Genomic DNA, 21,126 nt, shown 5'->3' on the forward strand with positions numbered 1-21,126 from the left:
TCGAGTTCATGTCACATTACATGTAACCACCACCATACTGCCCTGGTTTGCAGAATGACACTAACTATCCTGGCTTGAGACAATTCATTTCCTGTGATTATCCCTCACACTGTTTGTACCTGTAAAGACTTGTTTACCTGTAAGTATTTTTATTCTAATTTTCAACATTTTACATTTTACAAAGAAGAAAACATATCCAACATATAAAACCCAAATTTCACCTTCTCCAGGGCTAAGAACTCCAATAGGTCCCCAGCCACGTTGAGGCACAGGGTGGAGAAGCTAACCTCCACCTCAAAAGGACCCGCTTGCGAGCAATCAGTGAAGTGAAGGCTAAAACATCTGCTCTGCAACTCCGGGTCCAATGCCCCAAATGTGGCCTCCAGGAGACCGGGCTCCACATCTACATACAAAACCGCTGAGATGGTGCTGAAAACTAACCTCCAAAACCTTTCCAACTTCGAGCAGGACCAGAACATATGTGCATGATTAGCAGGGCCCCTCCTACACCACTCACAGATGCCCATTACCCCCTCAAACAGCCGGCTCATCCTCGACTTTGTCAGGTGCGCCCTGTGCACCACCTTCAGCTGTATCAGCCCCAGTCTCGCACATGAGGTTGAGGCATTCACCCTCTGCAGCACCTCGCACCACAATCCCTCCTCAATGCCACCACCAACTCCTCTTCCCACTTAGCCTTAATCTCCTCCATGGACACCTTATCTTCCTCCAATATCCTCCCATAAATCGCCGAGACGACCCCTCTCTCCAACTCCTCCGCTGACAGCACCTCCTCCAATAACGAAGAGGCAAGCGCTATCAGGAAGGTCAGAAACCACCTCACTCACAGAGTCCCACACTTGCATGTACTGGAAACTACCCTTCCTCGCCAGCCCAAACTTCTCATTCAATTCCTCCAAGCTCACAAACCGCCCTCCCAGAAACAGATGCTTCATCTTCCTGATCCCCTCTCTTTCCATCCCCGGAACACCGCATCCATCCTCTTCGGTTCAAATCCATGATTCACCTTGATCGGCATCACCCTTGACTCTGCTCTCAACCTAAAATGCTACCAGAACGGCCTCCAAATCTTTAGCATAATCACCAACACCGGACTCCCCGTATACTTCCCAGGAGCTAACAGAAGCAGCGCCGTTGCCAGCGCCCGCAACCACAACCCCCTACATGAACCCGCCTCCATCCTTACCCACACGCCTCTACTTCCCTATTCCAACCCCGTACATGCTCCGCATTCACTGCCCAGTAATGATCCCAGGTATGGAGGGATTTTCTTATGAGAAGAGGTTGAGTAGGTTGGACCTGTACTCATTGGAGTTTAGAAGAATGAGAGGTGACCTTATTGAGACATATAGCATTCTCAGAGGGCTTGACAGGGTAAATGCTGAGAGAATGTTTCCCCTTGTGAGAGAGTCTAGGATAAGAGGGCATAATCTAAGAGTAAGGAGTCACCCATTTAAGACAGAGATGAGGAGGAATTTCTTCTTTCAGAGGGTAGTGAATCTGTACAATTCTTTACCGCAGAGGGCTTTAGAAGCCGGGTCGTTAAGTTCAAGGCTGAAATAGACAGATATTTAATCGGTAACCAAATCATGGGTTATGGGGATAAGGTAGGAAAGTGGAGTTGAGGATTATTTTATCAGGTTAATAATGACCTCATTGAATGGAGGAGCAGACTTGATGGGCCGAATAGCCTACTTCTGCTCCAAGTCTTAGGGCCTAGTACATGTCATGGGTTTGGAATATGCTATCGAAAGAGCCTTGCCAAATTTCTGCAGAGCATTTTGTAGATGGTACACACAGCTGTCACTGTGTATAGGTGATGGAGGGAATGGATATTGCATTTGGTCAAATGCTGCCTTGATGTCGTGGGCAGTCACTCTCATCTCACCTCTTGAGTTCAGCTCTTTTCTCAATGTTTGGACGACGGCTAGAAAGAGATCAGGAGATAAGAACCCAAAACTAAGCATCAGTAAGCAGGCTATTATTAGCTAAGTGCTTGATAGAATTGTTGATGACCCCTTTGATCACTTTGATAATGATTGTGAGTAGGCTGATGGAGTGGTAACTTGCTGGGTTGAATTTGTCCTGATTTTTGTGAAATGGATATACCTGACCAGTTTTCCACTCTGCTGAGGAGATGCCAATGTTGTGGCTGTACTAGAACAATTGGCTAAGGTTGCAGCTGGTTCTGGAGTGTACATCTTCAGCACTATTGCTGATATATTGTCAGGATCCCTAGCCTTTGCAGCATCCAGTGTCTTCAAGTATTTCTTGATATCACATGGAATGAACTGAATTGGCTGAAGACTGGGAACCTCAGGAGGAGGCCAAGATGGATCATCCGCTTAGCACTTCTGGATGAAGGTTGTTGTCATTTGTACTGATGTGCTAGACTCTCCCATCATTGAGGATATTTCTGGAGCTTCCTCCTCCAGTTAGTAGTTTAACTATCCACCATCATTCATGACTGGCTGTTGAAGGACTGCAGAGCTTAAATCTGTTCCATTGGTTGTGAGATCAGTTAGTTCAGTCTATCTCATGCCATTTCCCATTTTGACATGCACATTGTCCTGTGTTGTAACTTCACCAGGTTGACACTTCATTTTTAGATATGTCAGTAGCTACTACTGGCAAGCCCTCCTGCACTCTCATTGAACCCAGATTGATCCCTTTCCTTGGTGGGAATGGTCGCGCAAGGGATATGCCAGGCCATGGGTTTACAGATTGTGGTTGTATGCAATTCTGCTACTGTTGATAGCCCCACCGCGCTTCATCGGGGCCCAATTTTGAGTTCCTAGACCTGTTTGAAATCTCTCCCATTTAGCATGGTGGCACTGCCACACAACAGGATGGAGGGGATCTTCAATGTTAAGTCAAGACTTTGTCTCCACAAAGTCCATGCCGTGGTCAGTTCTATTAATATTGTCATGGACAGATGTGCGTGCAACGGGTAGATTGGCAATGAGGTGGTCAAGGAGGTTTTTCTCCCATTACCTGCCACAGACCCAGTCTAGCAGCCACGTTCTTTGGGACTCGGCCTTGTAGCTCAGTCAATGATAGTGTTACCCAGCCATTCTTGGTGATATACATTGAAGTCCCCCACCCAGAGTACGTTCTGTGCCATTAACACCCTCAGCGCTTACTCCAAGTGGTGATCAACATGATGGATTATGGACCAGAGATGATGATGGTGGAGTTCAGGACATTATCTGTAAGGTATGATTCCATGAATATGACTATATCAGGCTGTTGCTTTACTTGTCTATACGACAGCTCTCCCAATCTTCGCACAAGCCCCAGATCATAGAATCATAAAAAATAGGAGGAGGAGGCCATTTGGCCTTTTGAGCCGGCTCCGACATTCATTATAATCATGGCTGATCATCCAACTCAATAGACTAATCCCGCTTTCCCCAATATCCTTTGACCTCCTTCATTCTAAGTGCTCTATCTAACTGCTTCTTGAAAACATGCAGTATTTTGGCATCAACTACTTCCTGTGGTAACGAATTCTTCAAGTTAACCACTCTCGATGAAGAAATGTCTCCTTATCTCTGTCCTAAATGGTCTACCCCGTATCCTCAGACTGTGACCCCTGGTTCGGGAACATCCTTTCTGCATAAGCTCTGTCTAGTCCTGTTAGAATTTTATAGGTTTTCATGAGATTCCCCCCTTACGAACTCCAGTGAATACAATCCTAACCGATTCAATCTCTCCTCACATGTCAGTCCCGCCATCTCAGGAATCAGTCTGGTAAACCTTTGCTGCACTCCCTTTAGAGAAAAAACATCCTTCCTCAGATAAGGAGACCAAAACTGCACAAAATATTCCAGGTGCGACTTCACCAAGGCCCTGCAAAATTGCAGCAAGACATTCCTTTTCCTATACTCGAATCCTTTTGTAATGAAGGCCTGCATATCATTTGCCTTCTTTGCCGCCTGCTGTACCTGCATGCTTATCTTCAGTGACTGCTGTATGAGGACACCCAGGGCTCATTGCATATTCCCCTCTCCTAATTTATGGTCATTCAGATAATAGTCTGCCTTCTCATTTTTGCCACCAAAGTGGATAACCTCGCATTTCTCCAAATTATACTGCATCTGCCATTCATATGCCCACTCATTCAACTTGTCCAAATCATACTGAAGGATAAAAGCAAATTATTGCGGATGCTGGAATCTGAAACCAAAAAGAAAATGCTGGAAAATCTCAGCAGGTCTGGCAGCATCTGTAGGGAGAGAAAAGAGCTAACGTTTCGAGTCCAATGACTCTTTGTCAAAGCTGAAGGATCTCTGTATCCACCTTGCAGCTCACCCTCACATCCAACTTGCTGTCATTTGCAAATTTGGAGCTATTACATTTTGTTCCCTCATCTAAATCAGTAATACATATTGTGAATAACTGGGATCTTAGCATCGATCCCTGCGGTACTCCACTAGTCACTGCCTACCAATTTGAAAAAGACTTGTTAATTCCTACTCCTTGTTTCCTGTCTGCCAACCACTTTTCTATCCATCACAATACCCTACCCTGTATTCCATGTGCTTTAATTTTACATGCTGGACTTTAAGCTGGACTTTGTCAAAAGCCTTCTGAAAGTCCAAATATACCACATCCACTGACTCGTTACATCCTCGAAGAATTCCAGTAGATTTGTCAAACATGATTTCCCCTTCATAAATCAATGCTGACTCTGTCCAATCCTGCCACTGGTTTCTAAGTGCTCAGTGATAAAAGATCAGTAAGGAAGTGGTGACAAGGGCTAGGTTTGCTGTTGTCATTTCCAGTGCCTGGGTTGATGCCAGGTGATCCGTCCTGTTTCAAACTTTTTGACTGCTTTGTCGCGGCTTGATACAATTGAGTGGCTTTAAGAGTGAACCACATTGCATAGGCCAGACCAAAACTGCAGACTACCTTCCCTAAAAGGGTACTGGTGAAATAGATAGGATTTTATGGCAATTTAAATGTTATCAGCTGCTGTGGTGGGATTCGAATTTATGCTCCCAGAGCATAAGGTTGGGCCTGAGGATTACTAGGCTGGTAACATTAGCACTACACCACCGCCATCAGGATCGGTAAACATTAATGGTGGTTAGGGAAGGGATGGTACTCTAAAATTAAATTCACAATCCTATTTTTCTTATTTAATTCCTGGAACATTTCCTTTCAACAGTAAAATTGAGAAAAGAGTCTGAAACTCACTGGGTTAAAAATACATTGATTTCATGTAAGAAGGTAATATAATTTTCACATTATATAGCAATAATAGTCAGTCAAGCTATGTGTAAAAAATACAATCTGAAAAATATTACAACCTAAATTACACATACAGCTTTTAAAGCACTTACTGATTTGATTTGTTTTCAGAATCTTACAATCCGTAACAGAATTTGGCATTCTATTAAAGAACAGGCTCTGATATTGTGTTACTGGCCCACATGAATCATGCTGCAGTGATCTTGTGCCGAATGATTCATTTTGCAGTGATATTACATTTTATTTCACAGTATCGAACAGAAAAAGAGCTTATAATAAACATAATTTGGGTCTACATAAAATTTAAGTTTGAGTATTTCTCTCAAAGTATCGAACCATTTTAAGGTTTCCAATTATCCTGTGACCTATTTGGGACATTAACCATGTTATTGAGATAGCTTTCATTTACTAATTTCCACTGTTCTCAGGCCATATCATTGCACTCTGTGTTCATCCAGATAGAGTTTTGTGCAACTAACCTGAACTGAATATTCAGAATGTCCTAGCTCCTATTTGAAATAAACAATCTGTTTTGGCTAAGATCAAGGATTTACCAGATGTGGAATCCTAGATTTGAGGCATACCATTTCCAAATAGAGTATAATCACGATGTCATTGCATTATGTAGCTCAGGCCACCTTGCAATTACAACAGCAGGGTTGTAAAAATCTGCATAACTTAACAAACTTACCATCAAATCCAACATATAAAAGTTAGTGAGCAACAAAAAATCCCGCAACAATCTGCTGCTGACCATATAATGTACCTTCCAATGGAGGTTGCAGTTTACACTCACTGACATAACTAAAACCACTCCAAACATAATAAAATACCTGAACTGAAAACCTCCACTATTAATTTTGTATGCATTAATATTTAAATAAAAAGCTTGAAGGATTTAAAGGTGGCAACATGATATATTATTCAAGTCAGCTGTAGGAAGCATTTAAGCTTTACTGTTGTCGGTCAAGCATCCCTTTAACTCTGTTAATGCCTGATAATGGACAACTATTGGGAAGTTATGCTAATTATAGGGCATTTTTATCTGTGTGCATCTAGATATTGCATGTTCAGGAGAGCTGGAATGCTATAATTAGCCAATTTTCCCTGAAGGCACTGAGTCTTTCTGGCGCATGGTCCATGGGTGAAGGCAGTATTTCAGTGCATTGCCAAAAGGGCCAAGCTGCATACTTGGGCTTAGGCAGTGAGTAATTTTCGGTGAATTTACCATGGCCTGTTTCACAGCCAAGTCTGACCCTTTCCTAATCTGACGTAAATACATATTCATACTTTGCAGCAAGGGTCACTGAGAAGCAATGAAGAGTGGAAGCGCAGGTTAAATTTTCTTCTTCCTAGTCCAGGGGCACATGCTCCAATAAAAGCACCTCAAATTGTATAACAGCTGTACGCAACTAATTTAGCATTGGACAGGAACTGAATTTACAATGTATTTAGATAGTATATCAAGTTGGATGATAATATTTCCCTTTTGATGATTCTGGAGCTGGACAAAATTAAAATTCATGCAATTGGGTGAATTTTAAAGCAACCACATCAATTGGCTGAAAAGTGGGTGGAGTGAGCCCAGTGTCTGCTCTGTTCAGGTGGTCAGAAGTCTGCAACATTTGCATGATTGAGGCTCATTTGGAATGGCCCCCTTTGGAAGATGTTCTAATTCGAGGAGATAAGAAATCCAACGACTCCACAGCAGAGTCCAGCTGGTTAATGTGGGGAAGGGGCTAAGGAGAATCAGGCTGAGGAGGGGTCAAATTTTGTAAAGTCACAGGGAGCATGAATGCTCAATGTTACACCACAAAAATTGCTTCAAAAGCTGAAGTCTGCTGCTACCCCTTTAGGGATTATTGGCTACACTGTCTCTGCCATAGGACACTGATTTGCATAACCTAACGAGGCTTGTAACTGTTTTGAAATAATCTGAATGACCTGCTTAGAAGTCTCCACCGAAATGGTAGGTTTCCAGATACTGACAGGAACAAGCTGACAGTTTTGTTTAGTTTCGGGTGGCATGGAGGCGCAGTGGTTTGCACATTCTCCCCGTGTTTACGTGGGTCTCACTCCCACAATTCAAAGATATGCAGGATAGGTGGACTGCTCCTTATTTCGAAAAAAAGAATTGGGTACTCTAAATTAATTTTTTTTAAAATTGTTTTGTTTCAACCACATTCCCAACTAACAGGGATGAATTGGAATATGTGTGACTGAAAATCACCCCTATATCATTATCCATGTAACGGCCCCCACGAGGCCCACAGGGATACCCTAATTGATCTTCTCATGGGGCTTGTGGAATATGAGCTTCCCCACTAATGGGCGGAGGCCCGCCCAGCTGGAGCTCATAATTATTTTGTATAAAGGCCGGCCCAGACAGGGGCTGACATATTGGTAGACCCAAATGAGGCGAATACTGCATGTTTATTTACCGCATTAGGGCAGATTTGTTTGACCGTGAATAACCAGTATTCACCTGACTACTCGTCCTCCTGGGTCTTTTTACTGGCGGCGAGGTAAAAAAACTGTGATTCCGATTGCCGTGCAGCAATATGTTGGACAGGCTTTTGAAGCATGCTATTCTTTAGGAAGCTAGAGACCTTCGATGCAGGCCTGGAAGATTGGGCCCTATATGCTGAGCAAATTAGGTGCTTTTTCCAGGCTAATAGCATCTTTGGAAAGGACCAACAGAAGATAATCTTCCTGACTGCCTGCAGGACCTCAAACTTCAGCATAATTAAAAGCCTCACGTACCTGGCTACTCTGGATTCAAAGGTTTTTGGCGAATCGGTGGACTTGGTACCTAACCATTAGGACGCAAAACCATCTGTGATTATGCAGCAGTACTGATTCAATACTACTGTGCGGACTCCAGGGGAGGCAAGTATGGACTTTTTAACTTGACTCCGTGGCTGGCTGAGCATTGCGAGTTTGATCCATCCCTTTCGGAGATGTTAAGGGTGCGCTGTTGGCGGAGCTTACAGTCTCTTTGAAGAGAGCTATTGAACTAGTTGATGCTCGATCAATGACTCCAGAAGCGAGATTGGATGACAATTGAAGGCTTTATTGGACTGGATGTTTCCCCCAGCAGCGCAGGTATAGAATGCAGATGGTAGGGAGACACAGACTCTTATACGCCGCCTTACTGGGCGGAACCAGCAGGCAGGCTTCATCAATGATCTTTCTCTCTTAGGTACCTCCCACACCAATGATCTTACAGCCTCAACCTAGGTACCGTAATACCCCTAATACCGACTACCACACTAGTACACCCAAGAGAATGCTCAGAAGGGAGTTCAGGAACTCCTAAGGTTCCATGAACTACAGCATCCATAATGTTGGTCGTCCCCCATTGTAATAATGGGCTGGAGTTTGCCAGCCCATTGGAAATGGGCTTGGAGGCAAGATGAGGAGGGCTTGAGGATCCATGTTGGGATGTCTCCTCAACACATTCCACTTCCCAAGAACTTTCTCAGAGCAGTATTAGGAACCATGTTTGCTGTCTGCTCCACAGAGTCAGTCTGCCAATTCGGGCAATAAAGGGTAATTTCATGCTGATGCCTGTATTTTGCCACTGTCAGAGCAGGCCCTCACCATGAGCAGCAGTTGACAGCTCAAGGTGACCTTGCAGCAGCAGGTGAGGTGGTAATCAGTGCTGGATGCTCCGTATTCCAATGATGGAGCTGCAGAAATGAAAGGCAGAAACTACGTTCATTAGTAATCCTGGAAAGGGGTTTCCCCCTCCAAACCAATAGCTATTCTGGTTAGGGCCTAATTTATTGAGCGCTTAGAGACAGGCAGGAACCCCTCCATTGAGGTGCCCCCAAGCACTCTGTCTGTCTTGGTGGCACCCTGCTCTTCCAATGGGGCTTCCAGCCTGACATTGCAGGCTCTCTGATTGGGTTTACGGCCCCAGTAGCTTGCATTGACCTTAATAGGCTGGGAAGTGGGGAGATAGCCAATTAGAAGGCCATCTTACAGTAGGTTGCACCACTGGGCACACTGAAGATATATCAATGTATCCCTGGATGTTACTGCGCTTTCTAGATAATTGAATTGATTGCCCTGTTCTAACTTGCTTCCATTTATTGTGATGTTGCATACATGAATGTCCTTCTTCTTTGTCATTACAGTAGTTTACATTTTCTTGCGATTGAGTACAAGCCTGTATCTACCACTTACCTTTACGAATGTAATGATTATTTTTTCCAAACTTTCTCGATCTGCTGCTATCTTAAGTGGTAGGAACCTACATTGGTTGGGAATTAAGTTAGAAAGTGGTAGGATCTCATGAATGGGGATCAACTTTACAAGTCCTGGGATACAGATTTGAGATAAAATGCAATATTATGGGGCAATATCTGGGGTGGACTGCAGCAGCAGAAAGGACAAAGACGCTTGAGCAGTACAGTGGACATAATCAATTTTGAATATGTCCTCACATCTGGCATCTTTCTAACTTTCGTTGAACTGTATTTTAATGTTCTAATACTTTTCATAGGTAAAATTATCCATACATAATATGTTTTCTCAGTGTAGTCTTACACAGCTTTACAAAATATTGTGCAGCATACATCAGTCCTTATACACCATAATCTATTTGCTGTGACATGTTTTAGAAACATAGAAATTAGCAGCAAGAGTAGGCCATTCGGCCCTTCGAGCTTGCTCCGCCATTCAATATGATCAATGTCATATTCCCGCTTTCTCCCCATACGATTTGATGCCATTAAAATCTAAAAAATTATCTATCTCTTTCTTGAATACATTCAGTGACTTGGGGCGTGATTCTCTGTCGCCTTGCACTTGAGCAAGAGCACAACATGAAGGAGAATCTCGGGAGAGCCCTTTCACGGGCTTCTAGGCAGCCTCCGGGATTTACCCAAGTCTCAGCCGACGTTGTATTCAGAACTCTGCCCAAAAGGGGTGGGACAAAATGAAATAGGCCGTGAACCTACTTAAGGCCTCCCTACCCTGGATACACCGGCCTTCCTTGATTCTCCGGCCTCCCCAGGGAGACTGCAGCTGGGTGCTGATCAGTGCTGGTCCACAAGAATGTGGACCAGGTGGAACTTCACCCGGGGGGGTGTCCCAGGCCATAGGAGGCCCCAGGGTGGTCAGGGTCAGTGCAGGGTGGCCCCCTGGCCCTTCCCTGGAATGTGAGCACTTTGGCACCACCCAGATGGCACCTTGGCACTGCCACCCTGACACTGCCAAGGTGCCAGGGTGTCACTGCCAAGCAGGCAGGCGCACTGCCAGGGTGCCAATGCAAGGGTGGCCAGGTGCCAAGGTGGCACTGCCAGGGGTCAGGGCCCAAGGGGACCATGCCCATAAAGGAGGGTGGAGAGTGGGGTTTGAAGAATGGGGGTGTGCAGGACAGATAGGTTGGGGCATCCTGGATGCTGAGGGGGCAATGATTGGTGGGGGTCCTGGCAGGAGGCTTGTGGGGGGCCTGAAGATGGAGACCCTCAGGGACTCCATAGTGGGACCCCTCACGCGGGTTTTGGGGCAGTGCCGACATGTGTGGGTGGTGACATTGTTCATGGGTGGGGTTGTCGGTGACCCACACGCTCATTTAGAAATCGGAGCACCCTTTCAAAATGGCGGCCTGATCTCTGAGTTCAGCTCCCCAGTACAACCAGTGCAAGAAAAAATTCTAAGGACAGGATTCTCCGGAAAGATTACTGAGTGTGGTAGCGAGCGGGAACTTCCGCGAGCGGGAGCTTCTGCGAGCTTCCCAGCGCTCGACCCAGCGAGGCCAGCAACTCTAGTCAACGTTAATTGGTCCAATTAATAATGCCCCATGGGCTTCTCACTGCAAATAAAGGCTCGCCAGCCGATTCGCCGGTACACAGCCAACCTCAGCCAGCTCGCAACAATGGTGCCCAGGACACCGGCCCCAAGATTTGCGGATGCAGATTTGGCCAGATTCGTGGATGCTGTGGAGGCCAGGAGGGATGTCCTGTTCCCCCAAGGGTCCCAAAGGGTCAGTCATAGGGCAGCTGTGGGCGCCAGGAGTGTGACCAGAAGGTCTGGCCTCCAGTGCCGGAAAAAGGTCAGCGACCTGTAGCTGGCAGCACGACTGAGTCAACACCAACACCCTCCCATACTGCCTCATCCCCCTCCCCCGAGACCTTTCCACCCTACGCGAGCATCCACCCCTTTAACTCTCCATGCCTCCATCCCGCCCTTCACCCACCCCCCCCCAACCACTGTGAACCATGTTTGTGAGTAACAACTGACCCATCCCTCCCACTGATCACATGTCCATTCTCCCACAGGTCCACATGCCAATGGCGCTGGCCCATCCCGGGTGGCCATCTCTCCAGCCTCCCAGGAGAACACCTCGGAGGGGGGCTCCGAGGAAGACACAATCGAGGTGCCACAGCTGTCATCCCCACCGTCCACCAGCGCAGATACACGCACATCGGTGGGAAATGTTAGTGGTCAGGATTTTGGGGCACAATCAGGTGAGCACCACACAGCTGCTAATGCACATCAAGTGGAGGCAGGAACCCCCAGGCAAGACAGCAGTCGGAGTCTGCTGGATTCCAGGACCCAGCTGGGTCCCAGCCTGATGCTGAGCCTGTGGAAGAGGTATTCCCGGAGCTAATGGAGACGTTAGTGTGCGGCCAGGACATTCAGAGGGAGATATCAACAACACTCCAGCAGATCCATGCTGATGGAAGGAGTCCCAGAGGCTATGGGTGCTGAAGCTGTCGCTGGCAATGCGTGGCACTGCTGCCAACACTGCAAGGGTGGCTACCGCAGTGGAGAGCTGGCACACAACATTGTCACCATTCGTGAAGGTGTCCAAGGCGTTGTGCAGTCGGATGGCCTTGGCTGAGGGTCTCAACAGAATGTCTGCCTCACTGAGGGATATCACCCAGTACCAGGCTGACCTTGATAAGGCTCAGTGGGAAATGTCCCGCCCCCAGATGGGAATGGCTGAGGCACTGCAGAGCTTGTCCCAGTTGCAGGCAGGCATTGCTGAGACGCTGTAGAGAATTTCCAGTCACTGACGAGCATTGCCGAGCGCGTCGACACGATGCTGCAGACCATGGGGAACCATCAGAGCTGGCAGAGTCAGCCATAGCCTCTGGGACTCCTTCCATCAGGGGCCGTTGAGTGAAAACCTGGACCTATCCCATGGAGTAGGGATGGCGGCATCAGCTCCCCCGAGTTCCATCCCTCTGATGAGGTCACGTCTCACAATCAGCACACGGGACAGGGAGGCACGGCTCTGCGTGTGACACCGACAAGTATGCTGGGGCCCTCCAGCCTCAGAGCCCCCAGTGGATGCCTACCATGGGCATCGAAGGCCCCGGGACAAGGTAAGCAGCTGGCTGTCTCCTCCTCTGATGTGCATCCTTGTGACACACCTAGACGTAGTAGTAGAGTTAGGAAGGCCAAGCACATCGAGGATCAGTGAAGGCACCGAGGGAGGAGGGGAGAGGGTGGGGAGGTTTGGTAGGGGTTGAGGGGGTGAGGAGGGGTGATGGGGTGGGGGTTGGGATGGTGAGGGGGGCAGCATCATCGGGAGAGTAGGGAATTGTATTACGCATTAAACATCCTTGTGCACAACCATTATGATGCCTCTGTCACTTTCTTCCGCAATGTGGGCTGACCTCTGAACCCTTGGCCTATCTCTTCAGGCATCTTCCCCTCCCCATGGCACCCACCCACCCTCCAGCCATGGACATGTCTCCGGAGCTGTGTCCCATCCCCTGGGTGTTCGGATGTTGGCCGCAGTGTTCAGGCACAGTGTCCATGCATCAAGGTGTGTTGGGATGCCAGGCAATGATTGCCACATGGTACATGGCCCGCCTTCCCAGGGGAATCAACTTTTTAAGTTAGGTTGTGTGAACTGCTCACGTAACAATGATTGCCAATTCCCTATTCACAAAAGCATTCAGCCGCACGGCCAGAGGCCAAGGCAGTCAGTGGAGGTGGGCCAGAAGGACGGGGCAAGGGTTGCCCCCGGAAAGGGTCACATGATCCAGGTGTTGGCATAGTGGTGCCAGGAGTGGTTGTCCCCCGGTTACCCCTCAGTGCCTCTCCCTCACCACGCCATGGCAGCACACCCCTGCGGGGGTCGTCCACCCGCAGCCAAGGATCCCCCATCCCCTGCTGAGCACAGGGGCAGCAAACCCAGCGTCCCCAGGCTCTTTGTCTGTGAGCAAAGATGGCTATTCACCTTCTTGGCTCCTCACAGAAGCCCTTCCGCTAGGTTCACATTTTTCAAAAGGAGTACTAATCGGAACCAATTTGATCACTTGTTGGGGATGCCGCTGAATGACAGCAGGCCGTTGTATAAGGGGTGGCTCCCATTAATTGTATGGAAATAGGGCTTAGGTGGTGATAATTGGTTTCTCGCCACGCTCCGGCGAGATCCTGATTTTGTAAACGGGAGTGGGCTAGTTGCATTGCAAACTGTTTAACGCCTGACACGGTTCTCATTTTTTGGCATCTCCCGTTATTCACCAGCCTTGTTTTGTTTGGCATAACGAGGCCGGAGAATTACGCCCTAAGTGTGGGCTAAACCGGTGAGAAACACCCCAGGCTTAAAAAAGTATCTAAGTGTCATTGAATAGCAGTGGGGAACTCGCTGGCAGAGCCGGCGGGAAGTTCCCTGAAAAACCCGCCACAAACGAACTTCGAAATTCTTTGAGAGGATCGCAGCCAAAATTTGCAACAAATATTCATTTGATTTTAATTAATTAATGTTTTAAAATCTGCATACATAGTAAGTGGCTGTGAAAGACAATTCATGTTCCACTTGAGCCTGTGACTATATTCATCATCTTTCATGACGACCAGGTCAGCTATAAATCACACTGCTCTCATTCTCATACATTCTCTACCCTTTTTCAAACAATCAATGTCAACTTAATAACATTTGTTGAAAATGCACCTGAATTTTGTCCACAGTATTTCCAATTCTAGTTGTTAGAAGAAAAAAGCTTTATTGTCCCAAAAGGTTCCTTTTGCAAGTGAATATCCTTTGAATAATTGCTTGGATTTTGCAGTCAGTGCCTCTAAGAAAGTTACCCACAAAGATCTAACCATTTTTGTGGCATGGATTTCACCTTTCCCAAATTAACTTGCATCTGATGCCATGGCAGGAGCGCTCCAGGCATCCAGCAACAGTGACCTCATCAAACAGGGTAAACAGCCTGAAGAAATCTTACAGATAGTAAACCAGGAACTAAAATGTACTGATTAATTTTCACATTTTATCATTTTTACAGAAAGCAAAATAAAGATTGGAACAGCAACACATTAAAAGCGGAATTAATATAAACAAATGTTCTTTTAAAATGTTATTAAAAGTCTATGTGCAGAATTTAATGGACCCTCCCACAGGTGGGATTTTCCAGTCCCGCCGGTCAATGGTATGCCTCACTTTCTGACCCCATGCCGGTTGCGACGGGGCTGTAAAACTCTGCCCTATGGAAATAATTTGAAAATATGATATTGCACGAATGTAAAATTAGTTTACCATAGTCAGAAAGGCTTTAGTATATCGTTCAAAATCCAGCTATACTTCATCAACAAGGTATAACAGCCCAGATCTTCCAAGGAGTAGCAATCATCTCAGATTGCCACTCTGCGCGAAATTCCCTCCATTTCAATGCTTTTTGCTGGGTCTTCCAAGCCCGGCTTTGCCAGAAATGCAGAGCACAACAACCCTCTGGGAATTTCGTCAGTGCTCTGTAGAGTTGGGGGAAAGGCAGGACATGCCCCGGCCTTCTCCCTTTTTAAGGCATGAGTTTTTGTATGGTAAGATTAATGCCCAGTTAATTTTATTGAATGGGTGAATGTTAGTGAATGGGTAGGGCAGTAGGATAGGTAGATGGGTGAGGTAAGTGGGTAGGTGGGTGAGGTGGCAGGCGGGTCAGGCGGCAGTTGGGTGAGGTAGCAGATGGGAAGGGTGAGTGGGGCAAGTGGGTGGATGATAGATGGTCAGAAGGGGTAGTCAGGTCTGGTTGCAAGGGTCAATGGTCAGGAGAGCAGCGTGGTCAAGAAGGGTAGTCCACTCAGGTCAAGTGGGTGATAAGGGGTCGGAAGGGTAGTTGGGTTGAGAGACAGCTGATCAAGGAGGTGGTTGTGTTGTTGGAAAGGGTAGTTGGGTCAGGGCGTTAAGGTATAGTCATGGGTAGACAGGGATGTTGAGGGTAGAGTGAGTTCTGTATGAGTGACTTGAAGGACAGTTGTGCAGTTACCCAGTAGTTAGATTAGATTTTTTCTGTCTACTTTTTCCTGGGTAACTGTCCAGCCAGGTACATCAGAACTGACTCTATCTCAGGAGTTGGAGGTATTTGTGGAGGGTCCTGGACAACAGGGAAACTGCCCATTGGAAGTTGAAACTTGCCAGGCAATTCCCACATGCATCAGTACTTCCATTGGGTCCTGATGTTTATCTTGGCTCATAGATCCAGTCTCTAATGATCTGGTGACCAGAAAATTTGGGTCAACATTTCTAGGGAGGGGGCGAGTTCAACAGTGATGTTGCAACATGAAAGGGGAAGTTCTCACCAGTTCAGCAATCCCTACAAGGTTTCTGTCCACAGTGAATTCAGTGTCTTATGGAACAGCAGGGAAATACTGACAATAACTATTCGGTTTCTGCATTGAATTGTGCATGTATGGATGGCAGAAATTGCTATCAGCTTTACAAGGTAATGACTACAGGAATGTCATTTTCACCATAATTACAACTGCTAGGCACTGTCTTGCTTAAACCTTAACAGAAAACCTCAGGTTTATGGAATAAAAGTTTTGATTGAATTTTAGTTGCTTACCTCAAAGAGGTCGGATGATTCATTGCCACATTGGTTAGAAATTATTTCTGATTGGTCACTGTACCACTTGAGTCCACCCAGAAAATTTTCTGTGTCCAAATCATTTACATCAAGCTCAGAAAGATCAAGTTCGGGGAGATCTGAATACAGCGGCTGGTCTTCACCAACTAAAGCAGCACACTACAGAGAACAAAACAGAGCATGCTTTAAGATATTTGGCTTTACTAACAAATATTGCATTTTTGGTATGTTATAATAGTAATTTCACTAAAAATTTTCAGCACCTTGGTAATGAGGTTTCAACCAATGTTGCTCAGTAGATTACTGTTAAGAAGAATGCAAGAGCAGTGTAGGTTAACTCCCCATTTGACTTTCTCTGCTGCATTTTCTGGTACTTACAACTGGCAACTTCTTTTCAAACATTTATAATAAAGAGTAGCTTCAAAATATGGTACTGCCTTCAAATTGTTTGCCATCTTGTTGTTTAAAGCTGTTCCATTTTCAGTGCAAAATGGCATTGATAACAGGGGAAATGAAACAGGTAACAGAAAGCCATGACTGCTAACAAAAGGATTGATTGACCTCATATTCTACCAAGGTGCAAAACAGGTTTTATCGCCACTTGGCTTTGCAGAACATCTCACGACCAATAAAGTATTTGGAGTTCAAATAAAAGTTTTAGGGGAAAAAAATAATTTTTTTACTGCAACAATGTCTAAGATATCTGATACAGCTCCATACAATTAAATGACGCTGAAAATGCTTTGCTGTCTATATACATGGTGCAGTAGGAGGTCAAAGTTAGCCCGGGTTTACATTGTCAATATCCAGAAATTCACCCCAAAGGTCAGTCTCTGATAACTAAATGGCAAAATATCTCAAGCATGTGCTTGATTTTGGCACCTAAGAGAATGTCAGATTGATACCATAAATGGGCTTTTAAATAGCTGCCTAAGATTACAGAGTTACCATGCGGAAAAAACTTTGAGGAAATCTGCAGCTCGCATATCTCATTGCCAGATCTACTTAGTTGCACTGAGCAGCTGATTCTGAACCATTTTTTACAACTAAATTTACCTTATATGGCATAATGAGCAAACATTACTGTGCGGCTAGTAAAACAACTGGCAGTTTTACATTGTTAATCATCTATCAGTACAACTTTTACTCAATCACCACATAATCCTAAATGTCATAAAAACAGATAACCTTGTGTTTCTCAGTTTCCCTTGTTAGATAATTGTCTCACAAACAATTGCTATAAAAGCGGATTTCTATATATTGCCCAATAATGCTCAGTGCCACATTTTGTACATTGTTTTTTAGCTTGAAATCACTAGATCGATGCAGCCTCAGAAAAATCATTTGCGCAGAACTTCTGATGTGAAATCATATACGTCTACTCCGTGACATCATGAACAGTGTTCTGCCCACAATCCACTGCTTCCCATTCATAAATAATGTCATTGGAACACAACTTTAAGATATCGCAACAAGGGGGAGTTCTACACAAAACTTCTTTTCACAAGATATTACTATCCCACACAAACAGAAAAACTAAGAAAAACTGAGTGCCTCAGATACAAGATCATGTCCTGTTATAACATTTACTATTATGAGACAATTACATTAATTTTTAGTTGATCTGTTATTAACTTCACAGAATATAATAGGATAAATTTTAAAGTGCAAATCAAACCACTGAACAAGGCATTCTGTCAAATATCACCTTCATCTTTGCCCTCTAATGAATTTCAGTGGTTAATAGAACAATAATTTTCCAGAATAATCTTTAATATCACTTGTTACTGTAAATGAACATTTAAAAAATGCATAAAATCCACAATAATGCGCTCTTGCACTTAATTATTTTCCTAATTATTTGCAGTTCCGGGAAAAACAGAATTTATTGGTGAGAGTACAAAACATAATTCTGTGTCTCAAAACTTAATTCTTTATTCTGCTCCTGGCTCACTCATAAAACGAATGCATGACTGAAGAAAACAGATTTGCAAACGCTAAAACACATTCTTTGCCAAAACCACTCAGCTGCTTATAAACGAACAAAACCTCAGAGGCATCAAGAGGTCAGCAGATATTCCCAGCTTCCATAAAAATGGGAATGCAAGATTTATGTTGTGTGTATGGTTGGTGAGCACACTATATAAAGCATGCAACAATATAAATGCGCTTCATTCACATTCACGAATATGAAGCAACCTACTGAAACATTCTGAAAAATACTGGAATACAAAAAGCAAACAAAAACACATGAATGATTACACAGTTTTTTGCCACAGGAAAGATATATTCTTTCTAGCAATTGTGTCTCAAGATTATCACAAGGTTAGCAGCAATCATCTTGGCATGTGAGCATTTCTATAGCTGAACATGAACACATAAAACCCCTTACAGAGCAATAAACTTACTACAGGCATACCCTAAAGAACAGTTGTGAATCTTCCTGCTTTTTCATCATGAATTGTTCCCATACGGGTGATACAGATTTAAAATATTGGTGCCTATTTTTACATTACCGGCAGCCACCTTTCCAAACAACCATTCTGCACTACTACTGTGAATGGCTCAGATTTAATGCTTAAAAATAGATGTTCTAGAGGGAGACCACTGTGCAAAAAAGATATCAGTTGGGGTTATCAAAATCATAGAAAATACTGAAAAACTAGACTCAAACCTTTGGTTCATACATTGTGTTAAGTTATCTAATTTACTCTAACACATTTGTTTATGGCACAGTGCCAGATTACCAAATGACAGTGAGATTTTAGGTTAAATCTGAACTTTATGACACAAGCTGTTTCATAAATGAGAATTGCAGTAAAAAAAAAGTCAGTGTCACCTTTTAACAGCATTGAAAAATCATAGATGTGAGACTGCAAATGAAGGAGACAGATAAGATCCAAGTTAAATGTTCTGTCCTGCTTAACATACTGCAGGGTTGTGCTACACAAAAGTTTTAAGGCGAGTTTTCTTTTTAAAGAGAGGTTCAGTAAAGCTAATCTTTCTCACAGAAGATAATAAAAGCAACTTGCCTGTCTGACACTGCCTCAATCATTTATTAGTAAAAACAAGTTCAAGATAGTTGAGGTTTAGGCGAGTATGCTTTTAAGTAGCATTTTCTATTTTTTAAGTGATAAGTTCATTCTTATTGCTAATGCAAAGATCACTGAATTTGCTCCAACTCACCTCTGTTTCATTCCACTCAAAGTCTTGGTTGCACCTGTCCCACTCCATTCAGCTTGTGGCTTAAAATCTCAATAAATCCACAATCACAAACAGCAGGCACACGTGTGGGGTGCTGGCCCCTTAACAGAAATTGAACTGAAGGCACCTGTCTTACTACTACACTAACACTACTGTTCAGTATCACATGACAGGGTTATTAAAAGTAGCTCGGGCTGTCAGTCAGAGGTACTATTCCATGATAAAATGAATGACGTATCAAGAGGGTGGAGCTACAGCTAAGTACAGTCAATCTTTAAACTACTCAACCTTTGAATCTTTAGTCCCATGCTGTCAAATCCTACTTTATGAACTACACCTCCATCAGAATTCTCTCAACTGAAGAAATTAAATGATAAAGGCAATTTTTTTTAATATTGGAAGAAGTCATACAGGACATGAGGTAAATACTATTTATGATATCTTAAATTGTTTTCTTCTTGTTTTTATATGAATTAAAGGTCTTTATTGCATTTGCAAGGATCAGACAATGCACACCTCCAATTCTGAATCACTTTCCCGCACTGCATTTTCTGACCTATAAGTCATACACATAATGAACATCAAAGCTATCGCAATGCTAAGTGCATACATTCATCAAAATTAATAAATTAATTGTCTTCAAATTTTTCATTATAGTGTTATGACACCTGGGCTAGTACACGGTCATTCCAGTCCCATTTGACCCAGAGTCTCAACACAAGTGAATTAACCAATAATTCTTTGACAAATACCCAAAGTCTTTAGCCCTTGGCTGCCCAATAATTACAGTTACCAGGTTTGTAAGTTTAAACACAATTACTGTTTATTTATAACAAGAACTAGAATGAAATATGCGGCAAACTGGTTAACTATTATCTAATTCCTAATTCCCCACTTTAACTTTCCCCCACCCTCGACACACACACAAGACAGACAAACACGAATGGGGAGAAAGGGGTAAAAAAAAAAAACGTGAGAAAAAGAGTCTTTCTTTCAGATGGATGATTCAAGCACTTTACTCCTTTTCAAACTTTGCTTTCAGTTCGAGGTTTTAATGTAGATTCCTTCAGGACTCTGTAATTTCAGGAATACAGCACTCACAGCCTGTCTTGAGAGAGAGAGAGTCCTGGTCTTTTGTTTGCAGCCTGTAATGGCTTTCCTGGAGGTTCATTCATTCCAGTTCACTGCAGCTTCAAGAAAACAACACTCACAGGTTTTCTGTAGACGTTGAGAAAGCAAGTCCTTGTTTTTCTGCGTCTAGGACTCAACTGCTCCCTCAGGTCTCTGAAAACCATCTCACTGGGATAAGATCCAGTCACCACCTGTTACTGGCTAGAGTATGGTCTTTTGGTCAATTAATTGGCCATCAGCCAATCAATCAAACCGAGTCCCACGCCATCTCTCTCTCTCTCTGGTGCCAAAATGTCTGAAGCTCCTGTTCAAACTAACAGAGATTAGCAGAGTGTTCTCTTCTGTAACTTCTGAATTCCTCATTCTCTCTGCTGCTCGACTTAAATATATAAGTCCATTAATCACCCATATATCAAAAATTATAACGGTAACATAAAAGGGGAAATAAGGAAATAAATAGGAAGGACCTTTCCAATAGAATAAGGGGACAAGAATTCATTCTCAGGATGGCTTTATGAATTGAAATACTCCTAAGTCTGTGCTTTATCAAAAACTCGCACACATAGAAAGACCACAACAAGATCAGGCGCAATCTTCCGGCCTCGTTACACTCGCGCTCAAGGGTAATGAGGCCATTGAATAGCAGGAGAGGCCCAAAACGGGAACCGTGCCAGGCGCC

The 21,126-nt window shown here is 44.3% G+C and overlaps 1 protein-coding gene across 5 annotated transcripts in view; it reads right to left on the reverse strand.

Moving 5' to 3' along the window:
* The window catches only part of ppargc1a (peroxisome proliferator-activated receptor gamma, coactivator 1 alpha), a 1,145,293-nt gene that overhangs the window by 238,329 nt on the left and 885,838 nt on the right, over positions 1–21,126 (reverse strand). For 3 of the 5 annotated variants that reach the window (XM_072496491.1, XM_072496492.1, XM_072496496.1), the window contains exon 3: positions 16,092–16,271. In XM_072496491.1, coding sequence (XP_072352592.1) covers positions 16,092–16,271 — 180 coding nt within the window. Of the gene's footprint in view, positions 1–16,091; positions 16,272–19,298; positions 19,455–21,126 lie in introns of those variants that run through there. The other 2 variants (XM_072496494.1, XM_072496493.1) reach the window with 1 other exon arrangement.

The sequence above is a fragment of the Scyliorhinus torazame genome, chromosome 3, assembly GCF_047496885.1.
Source record: "Scyliorhinus torazame isolate Kashiwa2021f chromosome 3, sScyTor2.1, whole genome shotgun sequence".
NCBI lineage: Eukaryota > Metazoa > Chordata > Chondrichthyes > Carcharhiniformes > Scyliorhinidae > Scyliorhinus > Scyliorhinus torazame.